Source organism: Equus przewalskii, chromosome 5, assembly GCF_037783145.1.
Source record: "Equus przewalskii isolate Varuska chromosome 5, EquPr2, whole genome shotgun sequence".
Classification (NCBI taxonomy): Eukaryota; Metazoa; Chordata; class Mammalia; order Perissodactyla; family Equidae; genus Equus; species Equus przewalskii.
Genome location: NC_091835.1, coordinates 7,597,230 through 7,619,250, shown reverse-complemented (window position 1 = coordinate 7,619,250; position 22,021 = coordinate 7,597,230). Strand labels below are relative to the sequence as shown.

Genomic DNA, 22,021 nt, shown 5'->3' with positions numbered 1-22,021 from the left:
CTTCTGGTTCTTACCCTGGTCCACGCTCACCTCTGCAAAGGTGTTGACTGGACAGTGGTGCTCATGTCCTGGTGCGTGACTCAGGGCCCCTCTGACCACTTCACTGAGTTGGGACGGAGCCCTGGTGACTGCGGCCAGGAGGTGGGCCTGGAATGGGAGTTCCTCTCCCTTAGGGGGTGTCCGAGGAGCCCTTTTCGGGGTGCCTTTAGTAGGAAGCACTTCTGTTGGTCTGGACAGGGGAAGGATGGCACCGGGTCAGGGACAGGATCAGACTCCAGTGTTTATTGATGACCCACTACGCATGGATCACGGTCCCCGGCAGGAGGGATGTGATGACTGAGTTGGTGAAAATGCTGCTTTGAATCTGTTTTGGAGGCAGGTGGGGTAAGAATCACAAATAAAATAATAGCTGAGGAATAAGACATATTCCCACCATGAGGTTCTTTACACGTGAAGGAGCAGATAAGTGGCACAGACCACTTGGCTTACTGGCCAAGGTGGGTGAGAGAGGCCCCCTTGCTGGGGAATTCAGGGAGGGCTGCATGGAGGAGGAGAGCCTGTAGGTAAAGAGGGGAAGCCATTCCACAAGCCAAGGCCTGGATGTGGGAATAAGCAAGGGGGTCTTGGGGCAGGTCTGGATGGAGCAGAGCTTTTGGGTGTGGAAATGGAGGTCTGCAAGGGGGCAGGGCCAGCGGTGGGGGCCGTGAAAGCCGACTGAGGAGTCAGGACTCCAGCAGGCCTCGTATCCTGGGCTGCTGCGAGTTCACGTGGAGCCCCAAGGTGGGATTCAAACCCTGTTGTCCCCATCAGTAGTCGATGACGTGGGGCCTCTCCTTTAACTTCTTATCTGTAAGGTGGGGCTCAAAGGCAGTAGTGGCAGCGACCTAACTGGGTTCTTGTGGATAAATGAGATGCTGGCAGTGAAAATGCCCGGCGTGCAGGACAAGAGGAGCTCTTCCTTGCTCTGGGGTCAGCAACTGTCTGAGCCAGAGGTCTTGGAGAGCTTGGCACCCTGGATGGTTCTAGTATCAATAAGATTGTTTGTCATTTTCCAAACTCTGCTCCCCAAGCGCGGGCCAGCCAGGTTCTGTCTGAGTCTTGGGTTGGCGTCATCGGCTCTGCCTCAGGAGGCATTCTGCCCGACACCGCCACCAGCCCTGGGGAGGGGGCCAACCTGGGGACGTTTGCCCTGAGGCCTCACACTGTCCTCTCCCTTTGTCCGCAGCCCGTCAACGCCGAGAGTGCACCAAAGAATGTAGTGGACACGGTGAGTGATGGCAGGCGGGGCGTGGTGGGGGACAGCCCGGGGAGGCTGGACAGCAGAAGGGGGCTTTGGGGGAAAGTGGACACGTGTTTGGGGACATCCTTCTGGGGTTGATGTGGGGAACGTGGTGGGGGGATGTAGGGGGACGTGGGACACGTCAGGAGCCTGGATCTGCCACCCCTGTGTGTTCGGAGGTGGCTTGCTGGGGAGGGAGGTGGGCAGAGAGGGAGAGGCCGCGGTTAGACGTGGGCCTCTTGAGTTGAGATGCAGACTGCCAGAAGGCCAGGCAGATCTTTCAAACAGCTTTTTCTGACTTAGCAGAGGGACACAGGTTTCCTCGAGGCTGCGTGGAGGAAGAAGGGAAGAAAGCGGGTGGGTCCTGCAGTGGGGAAACTGAGGTTGGCAGCGGAGAGGTGTCTCCTGGCATGGAATGACAGGCTGGGAGATGGGGGGCCTGGGCTCAAAGCCTGACTCCCCCAGGGTTCTGACTGTGTGACTTCAGGCAGGCTGCGAGCCTCTCTGTGCTCCAGTTTTCTTATGTGCAAAATGGGAATGACAAGATCTCCCACAGGAGTGGTCCTGAGACACGGATGAGGGTTGTGGTTAGCTCGGAGGGGCTGGGAAGAAGGTAAACAACCGAGTCCCCTCCCAGCTCCCCGCCCCCGCCCCTGCTGACCGCAGCAGGTGAGACACCTGCGGCCTTCAGGTGACTTTCCTGGGCTCTGCTCTCTGACTGCCTTTTCTCTCTCTCCAGGGAGAAGGAGTCTTCCGGGGTGGAAACACGCGGAAAAGCCTTGAAGAAGACGTAAGTATGGGCAGCAGAGCAGAAAGATGCGGCAGACCTGGTGCCCGGGGCTGGGGGGAGGTGGATGGTGTCCCCCACCTGTTGTGTTTGGAGGGCTCCCTTGCCTCCTCTCTGGAAGGGCCGGCAGGGGTTGCTCAGCCCCCTTGCTGAGCACGGGGGGCGGGGAAGATGGCTGGGGGGGCAAGCAGGGGACCTCCGTCTTGGCTTTGGCCTCGGTCTCAGCAGGATCCAGAGCTCAGTTGCCATCGCTTTGCAAGACCTCAGGGCTCCAGGGCGGGGAGGGTGGAGAGAGGGTGTGCTCTGCGGGGCCTGGCTTGGTGGTGGGCAGTCACCGAGGTAAGGACGAGGGGAGTGGGCAACACCGCAGCAAGAGGGACTCAGGGCAGAGAAGAAGAGGGACCGGCCTCTTAGAGGCTCTGCAGACCTTGGGGAATTGCAGGTTCTGCTTCTTTGGAGAGAGGCGTCTGTGAAAACAGCAAAACCTCTGTGTGGCTCAATGCCTTGGATTCGGGGGGAAGCTGAGAGATGGGCCAGTAGGTCCCCCTGGGTCCCCCCTGCCATGCATTTTTGGTGGAGGGCAATGGGCAAATTCCTTCAATGGAGGGACCCAGAGGAGGGCAGAGGGGCTCTCCCGGGACTCTGCTCTGAGCAGTGCCTGTGTCCGGGCTGGTCCTCACACCCCAGGGAAAGATGCCTGACAAAGTTGGCCTCTCTGTGTCTTCCTCGCCCTGCTCCGACCAGTGCCCCTGTGCAGGCCCCTCCATCCTCGCCCGCCCTCACTGCAGAGGAACAGGGAGTGGTTTTGGCGGTTGGCACTGGGGGAGCTGTTGATGGCATGAGGCCCTATCATCTGACAGCTGCCTGACCCACGGGGAGGAGGGCCCCAAAGGGCGGGCCTGGTGAGCAGGAGGCAGCTTCTGCAGGCGGCTGCACTTGTGTGGTGAGCCCACTGCCACTGCCGCATTGGCTGCGGGCAGCCCTGCACGGCCAGCCCTGCAAGGGGACGCGTCCTGGGGACTGCACAGGCCCCTCCGGGAAGAGCGGGAGCATGGCTCTCCAGTTAGTGGGGAAGGCTCCCATCAAGGTATGCGCGGGTCCTCCGGGCGTGGAGTACACCTGTTGGGGAGGGACCCTTGTCCAAGTTTGTGATGTTTCTGGGGCTGGAGTGCAGGAGAGAAATTAATATTTTGTGTACCTGCTACGGAGGATTAACTAGCTTAATGCACACAAAGCATACAGTATATGCTCAATAAATACCAGCCGTTCTTGTTGCTGCTATTTTGTCTAAGGGCCAGGAGCTGGGCTAGGTATTTTTGGTCTCATGATACCCCTCGTGGCAGATGCTATGGACCCATTTTATAGATCAGGAAACAAGCTCGAAGGGGCTCAATGACCCGGTGAATGCCTTCCGCATCCCTTCCTGGGATGGCTGTTATCTATGGCTCCCAACCCTTGACTGGGGGACAAGATGATGGTGCTGGAACCAAGCCTTTTAGCCAATGGTCTGGACACTCTTTTGAGCCGAGTCCTACAACTGCTCTCCCCACAACTCCAGCCTGGGCCAGAGGGATCCTGCAAGGGAAAGTGAAGCAAGGGAGAGTGAAGATAGACATCATGAAGAACTTTCTGTTGCGAGGCTGTGTATGACTTTGGTCCTGGGGAGGACAGGTATCCGTGGTTTTTTTCAGGAGAAAGTTCTGTTGCTTTGGGATGAATGTAGTCCTGAGGGTGGTGCCTCGTCTCGATATGGGAGGAGGGACGAGATGAATTTTGGTCTAGTTAGTCTAGTTAAAGGAGTGTGTGAGAGGATGGGCAAGCGAGTGGATTCCAGAAGGGGCTACGTATTGCCAAGGAGGAGAAAAAGCCTAAGTTTTAAGGTTCCCAGACACGTGTCCCAGGTGGGGTGACCCCAGGGCCCTTGCCCAGCCCTGGCCCTCCTGCAGTGTGCCCGGTGAGGAGACCCGTGTTCGGGCGGCGCAGTTGCTGTCCTGGGCCCGCTGCTGGGGTGACGTGCCTATTTGTGAGCTGTTTTCCTGTTTCTGGCCCAGGAATGGCTGTTTTCCTTCGACGGGGCTGGTGTGGAGCGGAGTTTGTGGATGGTGTGCTGTGTCGCACTTTGTTTTGGAAAAATCCAGGCTGGTGGGCAGGAAGGAGAGAGGAAGGGGTGTGGCTGGAGGGGCCGGTGTGGGAGGGAGGGGGTGGCTGGAGCCCCCAGGGGAACCGTTGGAATGGGGCTGGGCCCCTGACGGAGATGGGTCAGCAGTCACTGGCTGCCTGATGTGGCCCCGGTTCCTTACCGACCCTCCTCCTGGCTCTGCCCCCTCGGGACTGGGCTCAGGAAGCGCTTTTCTTTTGGTCCCGAGCTGTTGTGTTTGGTCTACAGACCTCAAAGGAAGGCAGGGCCCTTCCCACGCAGGCGTCCTCTGAATCTGAACCACCCCGCCCAAGTCCGGGGGTGCCCGCTCCTTGCTGCGTGGCCAAGAAGGTGGCCAGTAATGGAGCCTGGGGTCGCACACCCTGAGCCGCTCGGGAGTATCCGAGCGACTGTCAGCCGTGAGGACCAAGGCAGAGAGAGTTGGCTGGATCTGCAGCAGGAAGGGTGAGGGCTAGATCCAGGGGGAACTTCCTGATGGTGAGAGAAGTCGGACACTGCTGGGGGGGCTGTGGGGCTTCCTTTCAGCCAGAGAGGGGCTGTGTTCTAGGAGTGATAGAGGAGAAGTCTTGGCGCCTAGGGAGCTGGATCAGAAGCTCTGTTATTGCTCTGTGTCTTGGGAGGAGCAGGGAGGAAGTTCAAAGCCGTGTGGTAAAGGGCTTTGAGAGCCCCAGAGAGGACGAGGATGGGATCACAGGCAGACCAGAGCTTAGATTCCTTTTTAGAATTAGACCTAAGCAGTGCTCTCCGTAAAGCCCTCTGGTCATTCCCCTGGGGGCTCTAAATGGGGCCAGGTGAATTGCGGGAAATCACCGAAACCCCGTGAGCACTGAGCTGTACCCATTTTACAGATGGGTCAGTGGGACCCAGCGGCTGCTTCTTCTATAGGCTCCATGGATGAGCATCTTCCTGCATAGCGTGTAAGCTCTCTGAGGTCAGGCACTTCGCTTCCTCTGGTCTCTGGGGCTAGAACATTTGCCTGGCACACGCCGGGGTGCACGATGAAGTTATGAATGAGGGGATGGACACGACAGTGGGGTTGCCCGCATCTCTCCACCTACCCACAGCCTCGTGAAAAGGCCAGCGTGATGCAGCAGCCGCAGGAGGCGCTGTGCTAGCCCTGGGGGTGAGCTCACCTGTGTGTTTTGGAGCACTAGCTTGTGTTGCTGACATGCCCCCCAGCCCATCTGTGGTCTCCCGTTCTCCCTGTGGCTCTGTGTCCACCAGCGCTCGGACGTGTCCCCTGTGCATGTCTGCTTTTTGCCAGCGAGTGTCACATGCCCCCAAACTGTGCAGAAAACAGGAAGCCCTGTCAGTGAGAGGGCAGCTCAGTGATTCATCAGGGGATGATTGTCCAGCTGTCCGTCCGTCCTCTCTGCGGTGGGGTCACTGTCCTGGGCGGTTTCTCCCTGCTTCCCCTTCCACAGCCGGCCCGGTGGAGCAGAGCGGGCTGGACTTTGTCTTATCACCTCTGGAGGCGGCATGGCCAGACTCGGTGGGGGCCAAGTTCTTATTTATCTTCCCTGGCTTTTTTGGGGTGGGGAGGCCGAGGAATGTGGAGTGTTGTAACGTTGGGAAGGGGGGTAGAGAAACAGGAGCCAGTCCTCCCGCCCGCTCCTCCTCCTCCTCGCCCCTGGGCTCCTGGCTTCTCTTGTCCCCCAGTCTCCTCGCCAAGCCCGTCTCAGTGTCCCACTGTCTCCCCGCAGCTCCCTGGGCCTGGACCCGGGGTCCTGGCCACACCGCGAGCCTTGGCTAAATGGTGGCTTCCAGTTGTTTGAAGCAGCGGTGGTGGCCTCCTGCAGGAGTGGCTGTGGATCTGCCACAGATGAAACCCTGAGGGTCTATTTATAGCAGGGTGGCCCTGGGGCCTGGAACAGGGCCTAGGGCCTGGGGAGGGTCGGTGACTCCTCATCTGGGACCAGTGACACAGAGATGGATGAAGTGTTGGGTTTCTGCCTTCCTCTGGGTGGGTAGTTTTGGAACAGCCTGGCTTGGGGCTTGAAAACCAAATACGACCTCTCCTTACCACCCTCCCCCCGCCCCCCTCGCCTGACTCATGCAAACCCAAGTCCTGGGGCCAGGAGGGCTGTGCAGACTGAGGCACTTTCCGCACAGCAGCCACACTGGCTGTTTTGTGCTCTCTTTCCCGCCGAGGCTCAGCTGCCCAGAGCCGGGTGGCGGCCCAGGCGGAGGGACCGGCGCGGCTGTCACGGCAGCCGGATGGAGTCCTCCTGTCAGTGGGGCTGCGCTAACGCTGGGCCCAGCTGGGAGCCGGGCCTCCCGGCCCATCCACCGCTGCCATGGAGGTGCTGCGGGGCCTGCAGAAGGCTGAGGGGCTCCTCTTCTTGGGGCCCCAGTGGCCAAACCCCAAGTCTGAGGTGAATCCTGCCAGTCGTCAGCTTCCCCGGGACTTGGGGGTAAGTCGCTGTGAGCCTCAGTTTCTCCTCTCTTTGGCAGGTTGCGGTCCCCTCTCCTCCCAGAGGCGGTTGCCGCTCGGTGGTCGGGAGAGGCCAGTTACTGGGAGGCACAGGGTGTTGGGAAGGTGCCAGTAGGCTCAGAGGGCTCTGCTGAGCCTGCGAGTCTAGGAGCTGGGCGTCTGATCCTGCGCCGTGTGCAGGGGCTGAGAGGATGGGTGGCTGGCCGTAGAGGGATGCGGGGTTTGACTTTTGGTGTGTTTCTACCGCTACCCTTTCAGTTGTACGTGATGTAACAACAGGAACAGCACGTAAGGGCCTTGTCTGCCTAATTCCTTTTAATCTTCAAACAGCCGCAGGAGGATTGTCTCCCCATTTGACACGTGACATCACGGGGGCCCAGAGCGTGAAGTAATGCAAGGATACTGGACAGGATGCTGAGGGCTCTGCCCTTGCGCCTTCATCACTGCACCATAGGGCTGCCCTGGGGGGTTTGGGACACCAGTTGGTCCGTTTGCCTAATTTTGTGCACGTCGACAACCCTGGAAGTGGGAGTGAGGGCAGACAAGGGGCAGTGGTCCTTAGGAGCACGGTCTGCTGCCTGGCCTGGTCTTGGTTCTACATGCCACACCTGGCTGCTCTCATCTCAGAACTTTTGATAATGACTCTGTGTTGCTGCTTTAAAGGGGAGGAGCTTGGGGTGATGGTGGTCAGAGGAGAAAGGTGCCGAGCTGGACAGAGGGTGCCATCGCTCAGCTTTCCTTCTTTTGTGCTTCCAGTCTGTATTCTCCACTCAGGGTTACTGTTACGACATCCAGTGAGTCAAGATGAAATGTGTTTCCATCACTTTAGTAACTTGTGTTGAGCGTGTACTCAATACTGCTGGCACCAGCCCGCGCTTGGTGCGTTTCCCAGCGTTCGGGATTCTTCCTTGCCTGGGGAGGGAAAGCCCCCTTTGGGGGCTCATATGCATACAGGCACACTCACATGGAATGGGCGTTGATTGCTGTTGGCTTTGGGTTGCTGTGTTGCCGGGGCGTTAGGGTCCCTGTGCTGGAATGCTGGCAGAGAGAGGAGAAGAGAGTCTGTTTGCCCACGGCCCTGACCGCTCCCATGGACGGCTCTGCGCCCGCCTCCTTCGTAACACTGCTTCTCTTCTCTCCTTCCCAGGGCTCCGCCAGAGTCCCACTCAGTGTCCAGCCCCATCCCCAGCCCATCAGGTATGTCTGGGCCGTGGTGGTGGGGGGCGGCTACCGGCGGTGAGGTCACTGTGGATGTTCTGGCAAGTCATGCCTTTGGGTCTCTGAGTCTGAAGTCCTAAAGCCACTGGTAGGGAAGATGGGCACACATGAAGCCACGGAGAGGACGCAGGAGATGCCACTGGGAAACGGTCATGGTTTGAGTTCTAGCTCGAAGCCAGGCCTTGAGCTGGATTCTTGACCTGTATGATCTCATCTAGTTCTTGCAACAACCCTGCACGTTAAGTATTTTATTCCCATTTGGCTGATGAAGAAACTGAGTCTCAGAGAGATGAGGTGACTTGTTAAAGGTTACACAACCCCAAGAGGCAGCGCCGGGATTGGCGTCAAGACCTGTTCTAGATCCCGTTTCTCTCCACACACAGGGCTGTCTGGCGTCGGAGGGCTGGCGATGAGAGGAAACTTCTCTATCTGGCTGGGCCGCGGGGGCTGGGGGAACGGGATGCACAGGAGACTCGGTGCCTTGCTGCTCGGGAGCCTTCTATCCCTGTGTCCAGGTTCCCTGGCGTGGGCCACGCCCTCTCTGCCTCCTTTACCCCCGAGCCTCCCGAGATGAGTGAGAATCCGGCCCCGGGGAGACAGAACCCCAGCCAGAGAGGGCCCGTGTGTAGCTGAAGCTCCTGGCAGGTTGTGGCCCAGCTGCCCGCTGCCCGCAGCAGACGGAGCCGTCCTTTGGAAGACCCGGTCCTTCCCGACCCTGTGGGTCGGGGTAGCGAGTGCGATGCTGAGGTTGTCCAGGCGGTGGCGCTGCTCTGCCACGGGCAGGCAGTGGCCTGAGGCAGGACTCCCCCCTCAAAGGCCACGGTAAAGAAGCTTCTCATAGGGACAAGGAGAGGCCAGGACTCGCAGGTCAGATTCAAACTGGGCTCTTCACCGCAACCTAATGGCCCCTCTCACACGTGCTCCCTGTCTCTGTCACCATGGAGAAACTGGATGTCACCCTCAGCTCCCCGATCTCCAAGCCCCATCTACACAGCTGGGCTACCATCAACCCTGCTGGGGATCTGGATGCTGCCCCGCTGCTCGGTGTCCTGGGCTGTCCTCCCCGGTGCCGCCCGGTCATGTTGAAATACCCTGGCGGTTTCCTCCCACTGCCCCTCCAGTCTCAAGTTCACCCCACGGTAGTGAGAGGCTATCAGAACGAAATGTGAGGGTTGCGCCCCTTGGCTAGAGAGACGGAGCAGGACTGTAGGAGGCTGGCTACAGGGTAGGAAGGTGTGGGGGTGGGAGGGTAGCAGGTGCCCCTGGAAGGTATGGGTGGGCTTCAGAATGGAATTCCAGTGTCCCGAGACTCGTTTCCCCTTCCCCTCAGCTCCCCAGTGGGCACCCTGGACCCTACCCCTGGAGGAGAAGCTGGTGAGGGGTAAAGATGTGAGCTCCTGTGTCTCCCCCTGCCTTGAGCCCAGTCCGGGGCTCCCCACATCTCCGAGGAGGTGTCTGGGAGCCGCCTCCCGCTGCAGTGGCGAAGGCCTGGCACCCTCTGCTTCCTGGGCCGTTAGACATCAGGGAGGCCGCTGCCAAGAAGGAGCTTTGGCAGCTGGTGGGAGCTGCCAGAGGTGGGGAGGGAGCCGGGAACAAAGGTCAGGTGGCAGCCTGCCTCCGGGGAGGTCTGGCATGTGCACTGTGGTCTGGCTTACCTGCAGCCCAGGTGTGCATGTCACCCGAGCTGCCCCTTCCCCTGAGAGGCCTCCCCGCCCACTCCAGGGCTCGGGAGCAAGGCGAGGGCAGCAGAAGGCACAGCTCTGGGAGGCTGGAGAGCACCCAGCTCAGCTCTCCTTCCTCTTCCAGAGCCGTCTTAGGATCCTTCCAGAGACTTTTGCCAGACCAGGCGGCCACAGTGTGTCTGGAGGCAGGGCTGGACTCCTGGGTTCCTGGCCAGTTCTGGCCCTGGTGCTGACCTTTAGAAGCTAGGATGAAGGCCGTGCCAGCAGGACTGATGGCCACGTAGGATTGGTGTCACCTCTGTTCGTCTCTGACATGGCCGGAGATCCTTGCTGCCCTGCCCAGCTCTGCGCTCCCCGCATTCCTAGGCCGGCCCTGTTGGCTGCACTGGCCTGGCCAGGGGAAGCCTCTGGCCTGGGCTCTGGGTCAGGGAGCTGTCAAGCCCCTGGGTTGGGTATGGGGGCCACGTCCGGTGTGTAGGGTTGCGGATACTTGGATCTTGCCCTGGGGGAAGGGATTCTGATCTACAGCCTCCCCACCGTTGTCTCCCTAGAAACATGAGTGTGAGCCGAACCCCGGAGGACAGCTGCGAGCTGGACCTGGTGTACGTCACGGAGAGGATCATTGCCGTCTCCTTCCCCAGCACAGCCAATGAGGAGAACTTCCGGAGCAACCTCCGCGAGGTGGCCCAGATGCTCAAGTCCAAACACGGAGGCAACTACCTGGTGAGGACGGGCCTCTCGCCTGCTGGTCCAGTGCCCCGTCCTTCCTGCTGTGTCCCTGCCCCCCCCCCGCCCCTGGGCAGCTCTTCTTCTTCTCGTCCTTCACCCACCCTTGGCCCCGGGCATCTGTCGTGGCCCAAGTCTCCACTCCCTGCAGCCCAGCTCTGCCATACAGAGTGCATCTGCAGCGGGAATGCAGCATCTGGAGCCGTGTCGTGTGTGTGTGTGTGTGTGTGTGTCTGTGTGTACGTGTGTGAGCGTGTTGACCAGGAGGAGCGAATAACGTCAAGAGCTCGTATGACTAAGCACCTGTGTGAGCCAGGCCGCGTTCGAGCTGCCCTCCACGTATTTAACTTCACAACAGCCCTGGAAAGCAGTCCTGGCTGGAGCACAGAGAGGTGGCGTATTTGCCTAAGGTCACAGTGTCAGGAAGTGGCAGAGCTGGCACACTGTCGGCACCTCTGAGGAGTCTTAGGGCAGCGTTGTGGCAGTGTGCGTCTTAAGGGACCTTGTATTGCTGGCGCCTGTGTTGCTGGCACTGCGATCATACGTGGCCCAGCAGAGTCACGGAGCAGATGTGGATGAGGTGGCAGCTGGTGGTCTCCCCGAACGTTGGAAAGGCTGGCCTGGGAGGTTGGACCTATCTTTGCCCTGGAGCGGGGCTCGGGTCCACTTTGCAGGGAGCTACATGTGGGCTGGACCCGTGGACCAGACTGTGCGACCCCGAGGGGCTGCCCCGGGATGCTTGGGCTGAGGTGGGGTGTGGAGGCCGCGTTAGTCCCAGGGCTGCTCTAACAAATTGCCACAGGCCTGCTGTCTTAAAACAACAGAATTTATTTTTTCACAGTTCTGGAGGCTAGGAGTCCAAATCAAGGTCTTGGCAGGGCCGTGCTCCCCCTGAAGGCACTGGGGGATCCTGCCTTGCCTCTTCCTAGCTTCCGGTGGCCCCAGCAGTCCTTGGTGACCCGCAGCTTGTAGCTGTGTGGCTCTCATTTCTGCCCCTGTCTTCGCATGGCCTTCCTTCTTTCCTTTTCTTCCTTCCTTCCTTCTTCGCATGGCCTCTCCGTGTGTCCTCTCCTCTTCTTGTAAGGCCCACCCTAAATCCAGGATGACCTCATCTCGAGATCCTTAACTACTTACGTCAGCAAAGGCCCTGTTTCCAAATAAGGTCACGTTCTGGAGTTCCAGGTGGACGTGGGTTTTCGTGGGACGCTATTCAACCCACCACAGAGGCCCGTCTGTCAGCTGGGCTGGGCCTTGCTCAGCGCCTGGCTTTAACCCTCAGTGAGTCCTGGGTTCGAATGCTGGCTCTGCTCTTACTGACCGTCTGATCTTGGCCACTTAGACTCACTGAGCTTTAGAGACCCCATCTGTAAAATGGGTCTAATAACACTATCTCCCTCTTCTGATTGTTGCGAGAGTTAAGCCAGCTGTTAGATGTGAAGCCTTAGCACGGGGCTGGCAGTTTGGGGACACTTGAGTGGTAGCCGTTGTTAACCTAATAAAGGGTGTTCCTTTACGGGGTCCAAGAGTGGCCTAGAAGCCGTCTGAGATCTCCTTGATGTCAGGAGTCCAGGAGTCCAGGATTCTGAGCTCTGGCGCCCTCCTTCCATCCTGCCTGTGCTGGCTGTGCAGCCCGCTTTCTCCACGGGCGACAGCAGCGTGGTCTTGGCGTGTCCCCGGTGGTGAGGAGATGGGAGCTCTGCCTGCCTCCTCCGGAGGTGGAGACAGGAGTCCCAGAGATGGGCAGATTCCCACGGCATGTGGGTTGTTGTTGGGGGGCACCTGCTGGGAGAGGGGTGTCAGGGGCCTGAGAGGGCCCGCCCAGGACCTTTGACCCTCCGGTGGAGGGTGTGTGACCACATAGCCGTTGCGTCTCCATGGGGTGAGGTCCTAAAGGTGACGCATGAAGTGGAAACCGGAGCTGGCCGAGAACTTCTCATTGAACACCATCGATTCGCATTCAGTATGGGGAGCCGCCCACCCCGGGGGTGGCACGTGGGGCCCGAGACGGGTTCCGTCCCCTTCTGGTCCTCAGTTCTGGATGTCTGTTGGCTCACGGAGGGGGGCGTGGCTGAGTGTCTGTGAACCTCTCTCTCCTGGGAGCCTGCACTTGAGTCCCGCTGGTCAGCGAGCGTCTGCAGAGCTTCAGTGTGCTCACGTAGGGAAAACGTCACAGGGGAGGGAGCGAACCTTCTCACCATCTCTTCCTTTTTCTCCTTCTAGCTTTTCAACCTCTCTGAGCGGAGACCTGACATCGCCAAGCTCCATGCCAAGGTGAGCCGCTGCCCGTTGTGGGGGCCTCCTTGCCTCGACCGAAGGATGGCCGGACCCCCTCTCCTCGAGGTTCCCATGTTAGAATCTTGGGGGGATGTGCTGTGACAGTTTGAAAAGCCTATTCAAAGCCATTTTCTATTTGGAAAATGGAAAATAATCTACTTATTGTTTCCAGAATACAAATTACAGAAAGCAAAGCTCCATACAGTGACCACCTCCCAGGTCTGCCCCCTGGGGCACCTGTAGCATCTCTCGGGGGAGCCTGGAGCTGTGAGGGTTTAGTTTTATTGAAAAGTATTCTGAGCTGAAACTGGCTGGGACGCGCCGATGTGGACGTTCTTGCTCCAGCTTTCACTCGCTTGCCCAGTGGGCTGTGTGCTTCGCGTGGACATCTACTCTGGCTTCTGGATTCTGGTGCCTGTTGCTGTGTGACCCTGGGCAGGTGACAGGCTTCTCTGGGCCTCAGTTTGCCCCCTTGAAAGTGGACAGGCTGGGTGAGATGTGCTGTCTGGGCCCTTCCAAGCAGAAGTTCTCTTTTAAGGTTCTGTAGGTTTAGAAATGTTTTCAGGACCCTGAGGACTGCTGTTCAGATCTGTCCTCTGTCCCCTTCAGGCTTCTCTTGGCTGGCCTGAAAAATCGGTGGTTTGTGTGTCCAGGGCCTGAAAAAACCTAGACCAGCAGGGAGCCTTTCTCCTTCCTTCTTTCGCCTGAGCCAGGCCTCAGGCCTCAGGGCCGTCTGTGGGTGGAGCCTGGGGCAATGATGGGGGCCCTGCTCGTCTGAGGTCAGAGTCATGTGGAAGGACCTTGGGATCCTCGGCTCCAAGCCTCTGTTTTACACACATGAGAGGAAACTGAGGCTGGGAGAGGGGCTGTGCCTGGCCTGAGGCCCCACAGTGAGTCAGTGTCAGAGCAGAGACTCAGCCCAGGGTCTCTGGTCCCAGGCCAGGGTCCCTTGCCCTGAATTCCCCTGCCTCCTGGCTGGGCAGGACCCCAGGCCCGGCTGCCCTGGAGCTGGCACACAGGTATGTGTTGCCTGCTGCCCTGGTTGACTCGCCAGGGCTCCTGCCCCTTCTCACTCACGGCTTGGGCCACAGGTCCTGGACTTTGGCTGGCCCGACCTCCACACCCCAGCCCTGGAGAAGATCTGTAGTGTCTGCAAGGCCATGGACACCTGGCTCAACGCAGACCCCCACAATGTCGTCGTTTTACACAATAAGGTCGGCAGGGGGCCTGCATGGGGTGTGTGTGTGTGTGCACGTGCATGCACCCCCGTGCATGAGTGTATCCTTGGATGGCCTATGTACCTGCCTGTCTCGTTGGATTGTGTGCGTGTGTAAGTCTGCTGTGTGTATTCTCCTTTCTAGGGCATAATAGATTCTGTCCCAGGGGATGCCCTCAGGAAATGGGGGGTACCAGCTTCTGGGGCCCTCAAATCTAGTGGATGGTCAGCTGGGTTTCTTCTCCCTGAGAATCAGCTGCCACCCGCTTCCCTCCCCTGCCCCCCTCCCCACTCCTGTTCTTCCTTGGGACCACAACCCCCTCTCCAGCCCTTGCCCCCTTTCCTCCAGGGCTTCTGCGTGGGCTCTGGGGCAGGAGGCCGGCCTTAGAAGTAAAGGCTTTTGTGTTTCCGGGCTCTTTCAGGGAAACCGGGGCAGGATAGGTGTTGTCATCGCGGCTTACATGCACTACAGCAACATTTCTGCCAGGTAAGAGGCCCCTCAGCCCCCTGTTCTCTGAATATTGACAGCGGGACCCCCCTCCCCCTCCACCCAGGCCTCTCCCTTCCTTGGGGTGGGAGGTGAAGACAGGGATGCGAGGTGCTGAAGATGAGGTGGAGGACCCGGTAGAAGGGAGAAGGTGCCTGCCCAGAGCTCTGAGGCAGGAGCCTGTGGACGAAGGGCAGCAGCGAGGAGACTCCATCCCTCCGTCGGGGCACCTGGACGGTGTCAGTCATGGACACCCCATCCAGCCAGCTTCTTGGGGCCACTTTCCCTCCCAAACTGTCTTGTGTTTCCCTGGGTGAGCAGGGAGGGAGTCAGAAAGAAATCTTGCATCAGATCTGGGTCCGACAGAACCATCTAGAAGCTATCTCGTCTGTGCCCATGCCTCTGGCCAGCAGGGCCCTCTTCCCACTTAGGTGTTTGGAGCAAGAATAGGAAACACCCAGTGGATGCACCCCATTCTGATCCCATCTTGCAGAGAAGCAGAGGGCTTCATCTGTTCGTTTGTTGCTTCATTCAACAGTGGTTATGGAAGAGCCACTGTGTGTGGGTGCTGGCAAGGCAGCTATGGGCAAAGCCCGGCCACTGCCCTCATGGATTTTAAAAAAGTAAACAAGGACCTCAGTAACAGCGGGCACTAAGTCCTGTGAAAGAAGGGAGATGAGAGCTGGTCAGTGGAGGCCTCTCGAGGAGGTGATGTTTGCATAGAGAGCGGAACTGAGTAGAGGGCAGGTGGAAAGGGCTGAGTCATGTAAAGTCTGGGAGGGGAACTTTCCAGGCAGAGAGAAGAGGAAGAACAAAGGTTTGCAGCGGGGTGCGAGGGGCGGGCCTATTGGGAGCTGAGTGAGTTGGGGGACGAGGAGCAGGAAGTGAGGCAGATGGCGGGGCCTCGTAGGCCGTGTTGAGGATGCTGGAGTTGATTCTAAGAGTGATGGGACGTCTTTGGAGAGTCGAGAACGGAGGAGGAGGGTGGTCTGTCTCTCCAGTGCTCTTTGAGGATGGGTAGAATGTTCTGTGGAGGGCTTGCCGGTAGGACGCTGGTTTGATGACTTTAAGAAACCTAACTCAGCCCCATCTTTGCTTCACGGTGAGCACTTCCTGTGTACCTGCTATGTGTCCACACGGGCCGAGCTCCTTTTAGATTTTATCTCATGACCACCATAACAACCTGCAGGAAGGCGCGATTATTGCCTCATTTGACCGGAAAGGAAAATCAGGTTCAGAAAGGTTATGTAACCGGCCTCATGGCACAGGTCTGAGAAGTGAGTGGGAGACTGGAGATGGGCTCCCAGCCGGCTGGCTTCAGAGCCCCGTGCTGAGCGCGGCAGCACACAGCATGGAGGGATGTGGGGGCACTCTTTTCCTGAAAGTTTCTCGGCACAGGGTGGCTGGAGGGTTCTGCAGGTCTTGGGGGGCAGGGATGGAGGGACAAGGGGGTCCTGGATGTGGCAGTTGGCTCCTCTGACCACCTGTCTCTCTTCACAGTGCCAACCAGGCCCTGGACCGGTTTGCAATGAAGCGGTTCTACGAGGATAAGATTGTGCCCATTGGCCAGCCATCCCAGAGAAGGTGATGAGCTATCGTCTGATGCTCCAGGGCATGCCCATCCTACGGATGGGAAGCCCGAGCCTGGGAGGGGACGCAACATGGCCAGGGTCTCCAGCGGGTAGTGACAGAGCTAGAATGTGTCTGAGAGCCTATAACTTGGGCCATGCAGTGTCCTCATGCTGTGCTGCCCACTGTCCTGACGGCTGCCCCAGATTCTGCTCTGGAGTAACGTGCTGTTTCGTGGTGTCTGATCCACAGCACAGGTAGTGGCAGCGCCAGGTGCACCTGGGGGAGGCTGGGGGAGTGCGAGTCAGATGGTGGGATCCTGGGCCCAGAGCGGATAACCGGAGAGTGGGGCTGGGCCCAGCTCCTGTGTGTGTGTGGCCAGAGCTGTGGAGCCACCATGCCTGCCTATGATGTGTCCCCCTGCTCTGCACCCTGGGATCACAGCACTGAGTCTCAGACAAGGTCTTGCGGGGACCTTCTAGTGGATGATACCCAAGGACACAACCATCAAGGTCATTCACATGCAAGAAGTCTTTTGGAGGAAAAAACTCAACAGAACGTGGTGGGCTAGAGTGAGGGGTGGGCGTGAGGGGCTGATTCCAACGGCCTGACCTTCTAAGATGGTAACATGAGGTGAGGGCTGAGAGGAAAGATCTGGGGTAAAGGGTCCAGGCAGAGGGAATAGCAAGTATGCAGGCTGGAGGCCAAAACATCCAGTGGGTTGGCTTTCCCAGGCCCTGGAGCCCTGCCTGGCCAAGCAGGACCCCCTAGCTGCAGGTCCTGGGGCTTCCCAGACTCTCCATACTGGGGGTCCTCGACTCACACTCTGTCACCCCCTCCTTGCTTGCCTTGCTAGAAGTGTGCTGGCACCCCTCGGGGCTGTTTCCACCATTGTAGCAGGAAACCCAAGCAGAAGTGAGTCCTCAGGCAACCCAGTGCCTTACAGTTGGCACAAAACAGCCGGCAGCCAGCCTCGGGGTCAGTGATCAGAAATGGGGTGTCTTTATGTGCAGAAAATTTTGGCTGGGCCACCAGACGCAGCAGCTGTGGATCAGTGAGAGTTTTCCCAGGGCAGAGGTCTCAGGGAGGAAAGAACCATCACCCCAACACCCTCTCATTGCCCAGCTTGCCACAGGTGGCTGGTGGCCTTGGTCATGGGACTGACCCTTGACCTTGACCAGCTGGAGGAGTGTGACGCTACGATGGCACAGTGTGGCTTGGAGAGGGTGGACAGAGCAGGCTCATCTCTGAGTTAGAAGCCTGGATAACGGGGGCACTGTCAGCTCTCAGGAAGGGTTACTCGGGGACTCCACAGTGCTCATGGATGCAGTGGGAGTGTGCGTGTGTTCACACGGTCTGTGTTGGCCTCGCCCCTCATGTCTGCAGCCGCATCTGCCTGCAGGTGGTCATTCTGTTGGTGCCCAGATGTGGACATGTGACCGTGGGTTTGCTGCCAGCTCACTGCCGCGTGCCTGCCTTCTTGTTAGTGGCTCTTTCAGGGAATGGAGCGGTTGGCGGAGTCGAGGGCAGGGAGGGAGGGGCTTTGCCCGTGGCTCCCCCATTCATTGTCACCCCACCCCCGGACTCATTGTCCCCAGCACACAGACACATCCTGTTGGCATGATCAGAAGATCTGATAGGAACCCGCCATTCCAGGTTTCCGGTTTGAGTAATGGGGCTGGGGGTGGGCAGGGCCTGAATGGGAGCTGGCACTGCCCATCAGATTATCATTATGGGGAGTCCGAGGTGGCCCCACCCCGGCCCAGGGACAGAGGCCCACAGGCCTGGAGGCAGGCCGAGGAGCTGAGAGAGAGGAGGGGGCCACTGTCATGGTCCTGTGGGTTTTGGTCTCCCCTACCTCAAAGAGCCCGCTAGGCTCCCTGGGTCTCAGGGTGCATTCTGATTGGTCCAGCTGACCCAGCGTGGCATCCTCTGCCAATAAAGGAGGAAGTGCCGACCGATTGACGGCAGAAGGATGCTTCTCCTTCTGGCAGATGCTGGGGCTCAGACTTCTTCCCTTCTCCCCACCCACTCCCAGCTTTGTGTGTTCTTGCTGTGTGTCTTTGGAAGGCCAGTGACTGTTTCTGGACCAAGTTTTCCATCTTTTCCGGAGGAGTGGAGATGCGTTAATCCTTGCCTTCTTCCAATCGTTGTTAAAAGAGATCTTTGTTAAAAGAATTGGAGGCTGTTGACCCTAGGGATAGACATGCTTAATGGAAGTTAGATATCCTCAAATACCAGATGAAATGATATAGAGGAACTTTATACACTTCAGCGTGATGTAAAAAAAGTCAAGGGCTGTAATTATTAAGCTCTTACTGTTTATTGGCCTGTCGTGTGGCTAGTGGGTCTGTTGGGGTACAGCAGGGGCGTAAAATTGGTTTGGGCTTGGTATAAGGGTGCCAAGCTGTTTGGTGGTCGATCAGCCTGCCTTGTGTACTGATGAGGATGCCTGCCAGGAATGTGTGGGAGGAAGTTTGGTCCAACAGGAGATTCCCGGGCTGGGAGTGAAGCAGGAATGAGATGCTCATGTTGACCACCAGGGGGCGCTGGAGAACCCCGAGTGGGAGGTTTGGCTTGACCCAGCTCCAGGTGTAGTGGGACCTGCTGGCCCTCCCTACCTAGGGCTCCAGGCAGCAAGGGAGGACTGTGCTGGGGCTGCGACATCGGCCGCCAGGAGGCCTGGGGGTTGATAGTGAGGGGCTACACTACATTACCTAGGGCAATGTCTGGGGGAAAAGAGAACGGGATGGCTCTGCTCCAGTGCAGGCCCCCTGGCTGAAGCCGCCCCTCCCCCTGCTCCAGGTACGTGCATTACTTCAGCGGCCTGCTCTCTGGCTCCATCAAAATGAACAACAAGCCCTTGTTTCTGCACCACGTGATCATGCACGGCATCCCCAACTTCGAGTCTAAAGGAGGTACCTGCTGGGCTTTCCTCCCTGCCGTGGCTTCCATCTCCCTCCTAAGAGGCAGCCTTGGGTGGTAGAAATGTGGGCTTGGATTGGAGTTTCCACTGCACCACTTCCTGAGCTTTCTTTGAGCCCGTCTATTCCTGTGCAAAATGCGTTTCGTGCTTGCGGTGCCTGCTGGCACCAGAGGTTGGATGTGACAGTGTTTTTGTAAGCTTAAAATGCCTTTCAAATGAAAAGCTAGTATTTCTTCCTCTTTCTTTCCATTTCTCCTTCCTCACTTCCTCTTTCTTCCTTTCCTCCTTCCTCTCCCTGCCTCTCCTCCTCCTAGTCCTTCCTGACTCTCTCCTCTCCCCCTTCCTCCTTGCCCTGTTCCTCCTGTCTTAACTAACACCACCCCTCCATTACAGGGTGTCGGCCGTTTCTCCGCATCTACCAGGCCATGCAGCCCGTTTACACATCTGGCATCTAGTAGGTATTCCTCGGGAGTGAGAGGCCAGGGATGCCGGAGGCTGAGGCCCAGGACCAGGGGCAGAGAGTGGGTGGGTGCTGTCTAGAACCTCGTCCAGGAGAGGGCTGAGCGATGGAGTTGGCGAACTTTCCCAGTCGCCCTGTGGCAGAGGGGCAGCAGAGGGAAAGCGCGCCGCCCGCCCCCTCAGCTGTCCTGTCTCCCTCTGCCCGCCTGTCTCCCATAGCAACGTCCAAGGAGACAGCCAGACCAGCATCTGCATCACCATCGAGCCTGGGCTGCTCTTGAAGGGAGACATCTTGGTGAGCGCCCCCTCTGTCTCGAGCCCCCACTTCCCAGGTTGTCTGTGCTCTCTTCTCTCCTCCTGCTTGCCTCCTGCCTCTCCAGACAAGACCGTCATTCCTGGTGGGCCACCAGCCCTGGGGTCGTAGGCTCTGAGGGCTCCTGCAAGGCCTTCCAGCCTCCGACAGGCCTTGTCTGTTCCCCTGCCTTGGAGTTGGACATCCCTTCCCAGGGGCTTGTTTCTTGTTCTGGAGCCATCTCCTGGGAAATATGTCAGTATGAGCTCTTGCCTCCTGGCTTCCTGTTGGTGACCAGGACTCCCTCAGCCCTGACCACAGCCGTCCTCCTGCGATTTCAGTCCACTCCTGCTTTCTCCTTTCCACCCTGTATACAGTGCCTACTTGGGGGGACAGCTTTGTCCCCTAAGGGCAAGACTGGCCTTCAACTCTCTGCTCTTCTAGAAGTTTCTTCAGAGAGCTCTGAGATGCTATTTGGTGTTGGTGACCTCTCCCTCACTGGGTTGGAGTGAGCCTCAGGGCCCCTGTTGTGGAGGCTCCCTGGGACCTGATTTCCCATCCCCTGGTCCCTGATGGGCTCTACTCGCTTCCCCCCTCAGCTGAAGTGCTACCACAAGAAGTTCCGGAGCCCAGCCCGAGACGTCATCTTCCGTGTGCAGTTCCACACCTGCGCCATCCATGACCTGGGGGTTGTCTTCGGGAAGGAGGACCTTGATGATGCCTTCAAAGGTGGGCTCATTGAGTAGAGAGGCAGACCTAGCAAGGAATAATTAGGCCACAGGGTAGAAGAGCAATAATAGAGGGGCTATGGCAGCAGTGGAGAGGGAAGCGTTAGCTGAGGGAAGGGGAGGTGGCCAGAGAGGTATCTCCCTCTGCTTCTTTCCTCTATCCATTTGAGGTTTTATGGGTATCACATTCAGGGCCAGGACATAACCACATCCATCCATCCACTCATCTACCCATCCATCCACTCACCAATCCACATCCATTCATCCATCCACCTATTCATCCACCCACCCATCCAGATCCGTCCATCCATTCCCCATCCATCCATCCATTCCCCTATCCATCCATCCATTCACCTGTCCATCCATCCATCCACCTACCTATCCATCCACCCACTTATTCAGCTACGTACCTATCCAAGTCCATTCATTCATCCATCTGTCCCTCCGTCTGTCCATCCATCCTTCCATCCATTCATCCATCCATTCTCCCATCCATCCATCCATCTACCTATCTACCCATCCACTCATTCACTCATTCACCTACCCACCATCCAAATCCATCCATCCATCCATCCAGACGTCTACCCACCCATTCAACAATCCATACATCCGTTCATCCACCCATCTGTCCACCAAGCATCACTTATGTGTCTGTATGTGCCAGGCGTGTGCTAGATGCTGGGGGTACAAAGAGGAAGAAGTAAGGCCCTACCCTCAGGGAGCTCTCAGTCTCACAGGAGAAAGAGATGTACAAACATGAGACTATGAAGTGATGCCTGCAGTAATGGAGACACACACAGGCTTGATGGGCACCCCAGGGAGTGGACACCAGCCCTCCTGCGGCTTCTCTTCCTACAAGCGGTGGATGGTGGTCTGCGTCTGCACTGGGCTCAGGCAGAGAGCAGAGAGTGGGGCCGGGGCTGGGAGGAGGGGCCTGAGCCCCACAGCACAGTCTGGCTCGCCCCGAAGAAGAATGTTTCTGTGATGAGCTTTCCCTGCACTGGCGCCGGGGGGCGGGGAGGGGGGCGTTGGGTGTGTGTGGGGGGGCAGAAGCAGAAGATGCTGGTACAGTTATAGAACAGAATGTTAATGTTATCAGTCTTAACAAGGACAAATAAAGGAAGAGCTGACCAAATGAAGGTGGCGTTGATGAGAGGCGGCGGGGACGGGCAGGGCACAAATTTCCTCCTCTTACGTGGAGTAGGGGGGGCGTCAGGAGACACCTTTGAAAACAGACAGATCAAGAATAGAGGCTTAATTCTAGTATTGAAAGTTTCAAAGGTAATCAGTAGAATAAATGATGATGATGATAATGATAATACTAGATTTAAGAAGAAGGGGGTGGCAGTACGAGTGATCCAAATTATTCATCTTCCTAGTCGTGAATCAATGGAGATTACTTCAAATTGGTGAATTTAGAAACAGTGGCGTAAAAATCATGGGTATTGTTTAGACTTTTTGAGGTAACTGTTGGTAAAACAAGAACTGGAAATGGTTAGAAATGGTTACCTCAGGCAAGTAGAAGTGGTGCTAAAGGGGGGCAGGACTTATTTCATTGTGTATATATGTCTAATTATGTTGTCAAGTGTGTATACATGTATTACTTTAATCTTTTCTAGAAGAAAACTTTTTATGGAGTCCTTTTTGGGAATTAATTGCCCAGTTTTGTCTTTCCTTCTCCTTTTTCAGATGATCGATTTCCAGAATATGGCAAAGTGGAATTTGTCTTTTCTTATGGACCAGAGAAAATTCAAGGTATCAGCTAAGTTAGAGTTCATTCTTCCAC

At 57.6% G+C, this 22,021-nt stretch overlaps 1 protein-coding gene across 46 annotated transcripts in view; it reads left to right on the top strand.

Moving 5' to 3' along the window:
• TNS1 (tensin 1) overlaps positions 1-22,021 on the top strand; it is a 206,656-nt gene that overhangs the window by 106,958 nt on the left and 77,677 nt on the right. For 33 of the 46 annotated variants that reach the window (XR_011540158.1, XM_070619869.1, XM_070619854.1 and 30 more), the window contains 13 exons: positions 1,226-1,267; positions 2,019-2,069; positions 7,806-7,855; positions 10,110-10,281; positions 12,505-12,555; positions 13,650-13,772; positions 14,197-14,261; positions 15,762-15,845; positions 18,636-18,748; positions 19,150-19,210; positions 19,435-19,510; positions 20,107-20,236; positions 21,925-21,990. Coding sequence is in view for 45 of the 46 variants with exons in the window: in XM_070619854.1 (XP_070475955.1) it covers positions 1,226-1,267; positions 2,019-2,069; positions 7,806-7,855; positions 10,110-10,281; positions 12,505-12,555; positions 13,650-13,772; positions 14,197-14,261; positions 15,762-15,845; positions 18,636-18,748; positions 19,150-19,210; positions 19,435-19,510; positions 20,107-20,236; positions 21,925-21,990 (1,084 nt within the window). In the remaining variant the exon portion in view is untranslated. Of the gene's footprint in view, positions 1-1,225; positions 1,268-2,018; positions 2,070-2,979; positions 3,154-5,293; positions 5,348-5,927; positions 6,639-7,805; positions 7,856-10,109; positions 10,282-12,504; positions 12,556-13,649; positions 13,773-14,196; positions 14,262-15,761; positions 15,846-18,635; positions 18,749-19,149; positions 19,211-19,434; positions 19,511-20,106; positions 20,237-21,924; positions 21,991-22,021 lie in introns of those variants that run through there. The other 13 variants (XM_070619865.1, XM_070619862.1, XM_070619859.1 and 10 more) reach the window with 7 other exon arrangements.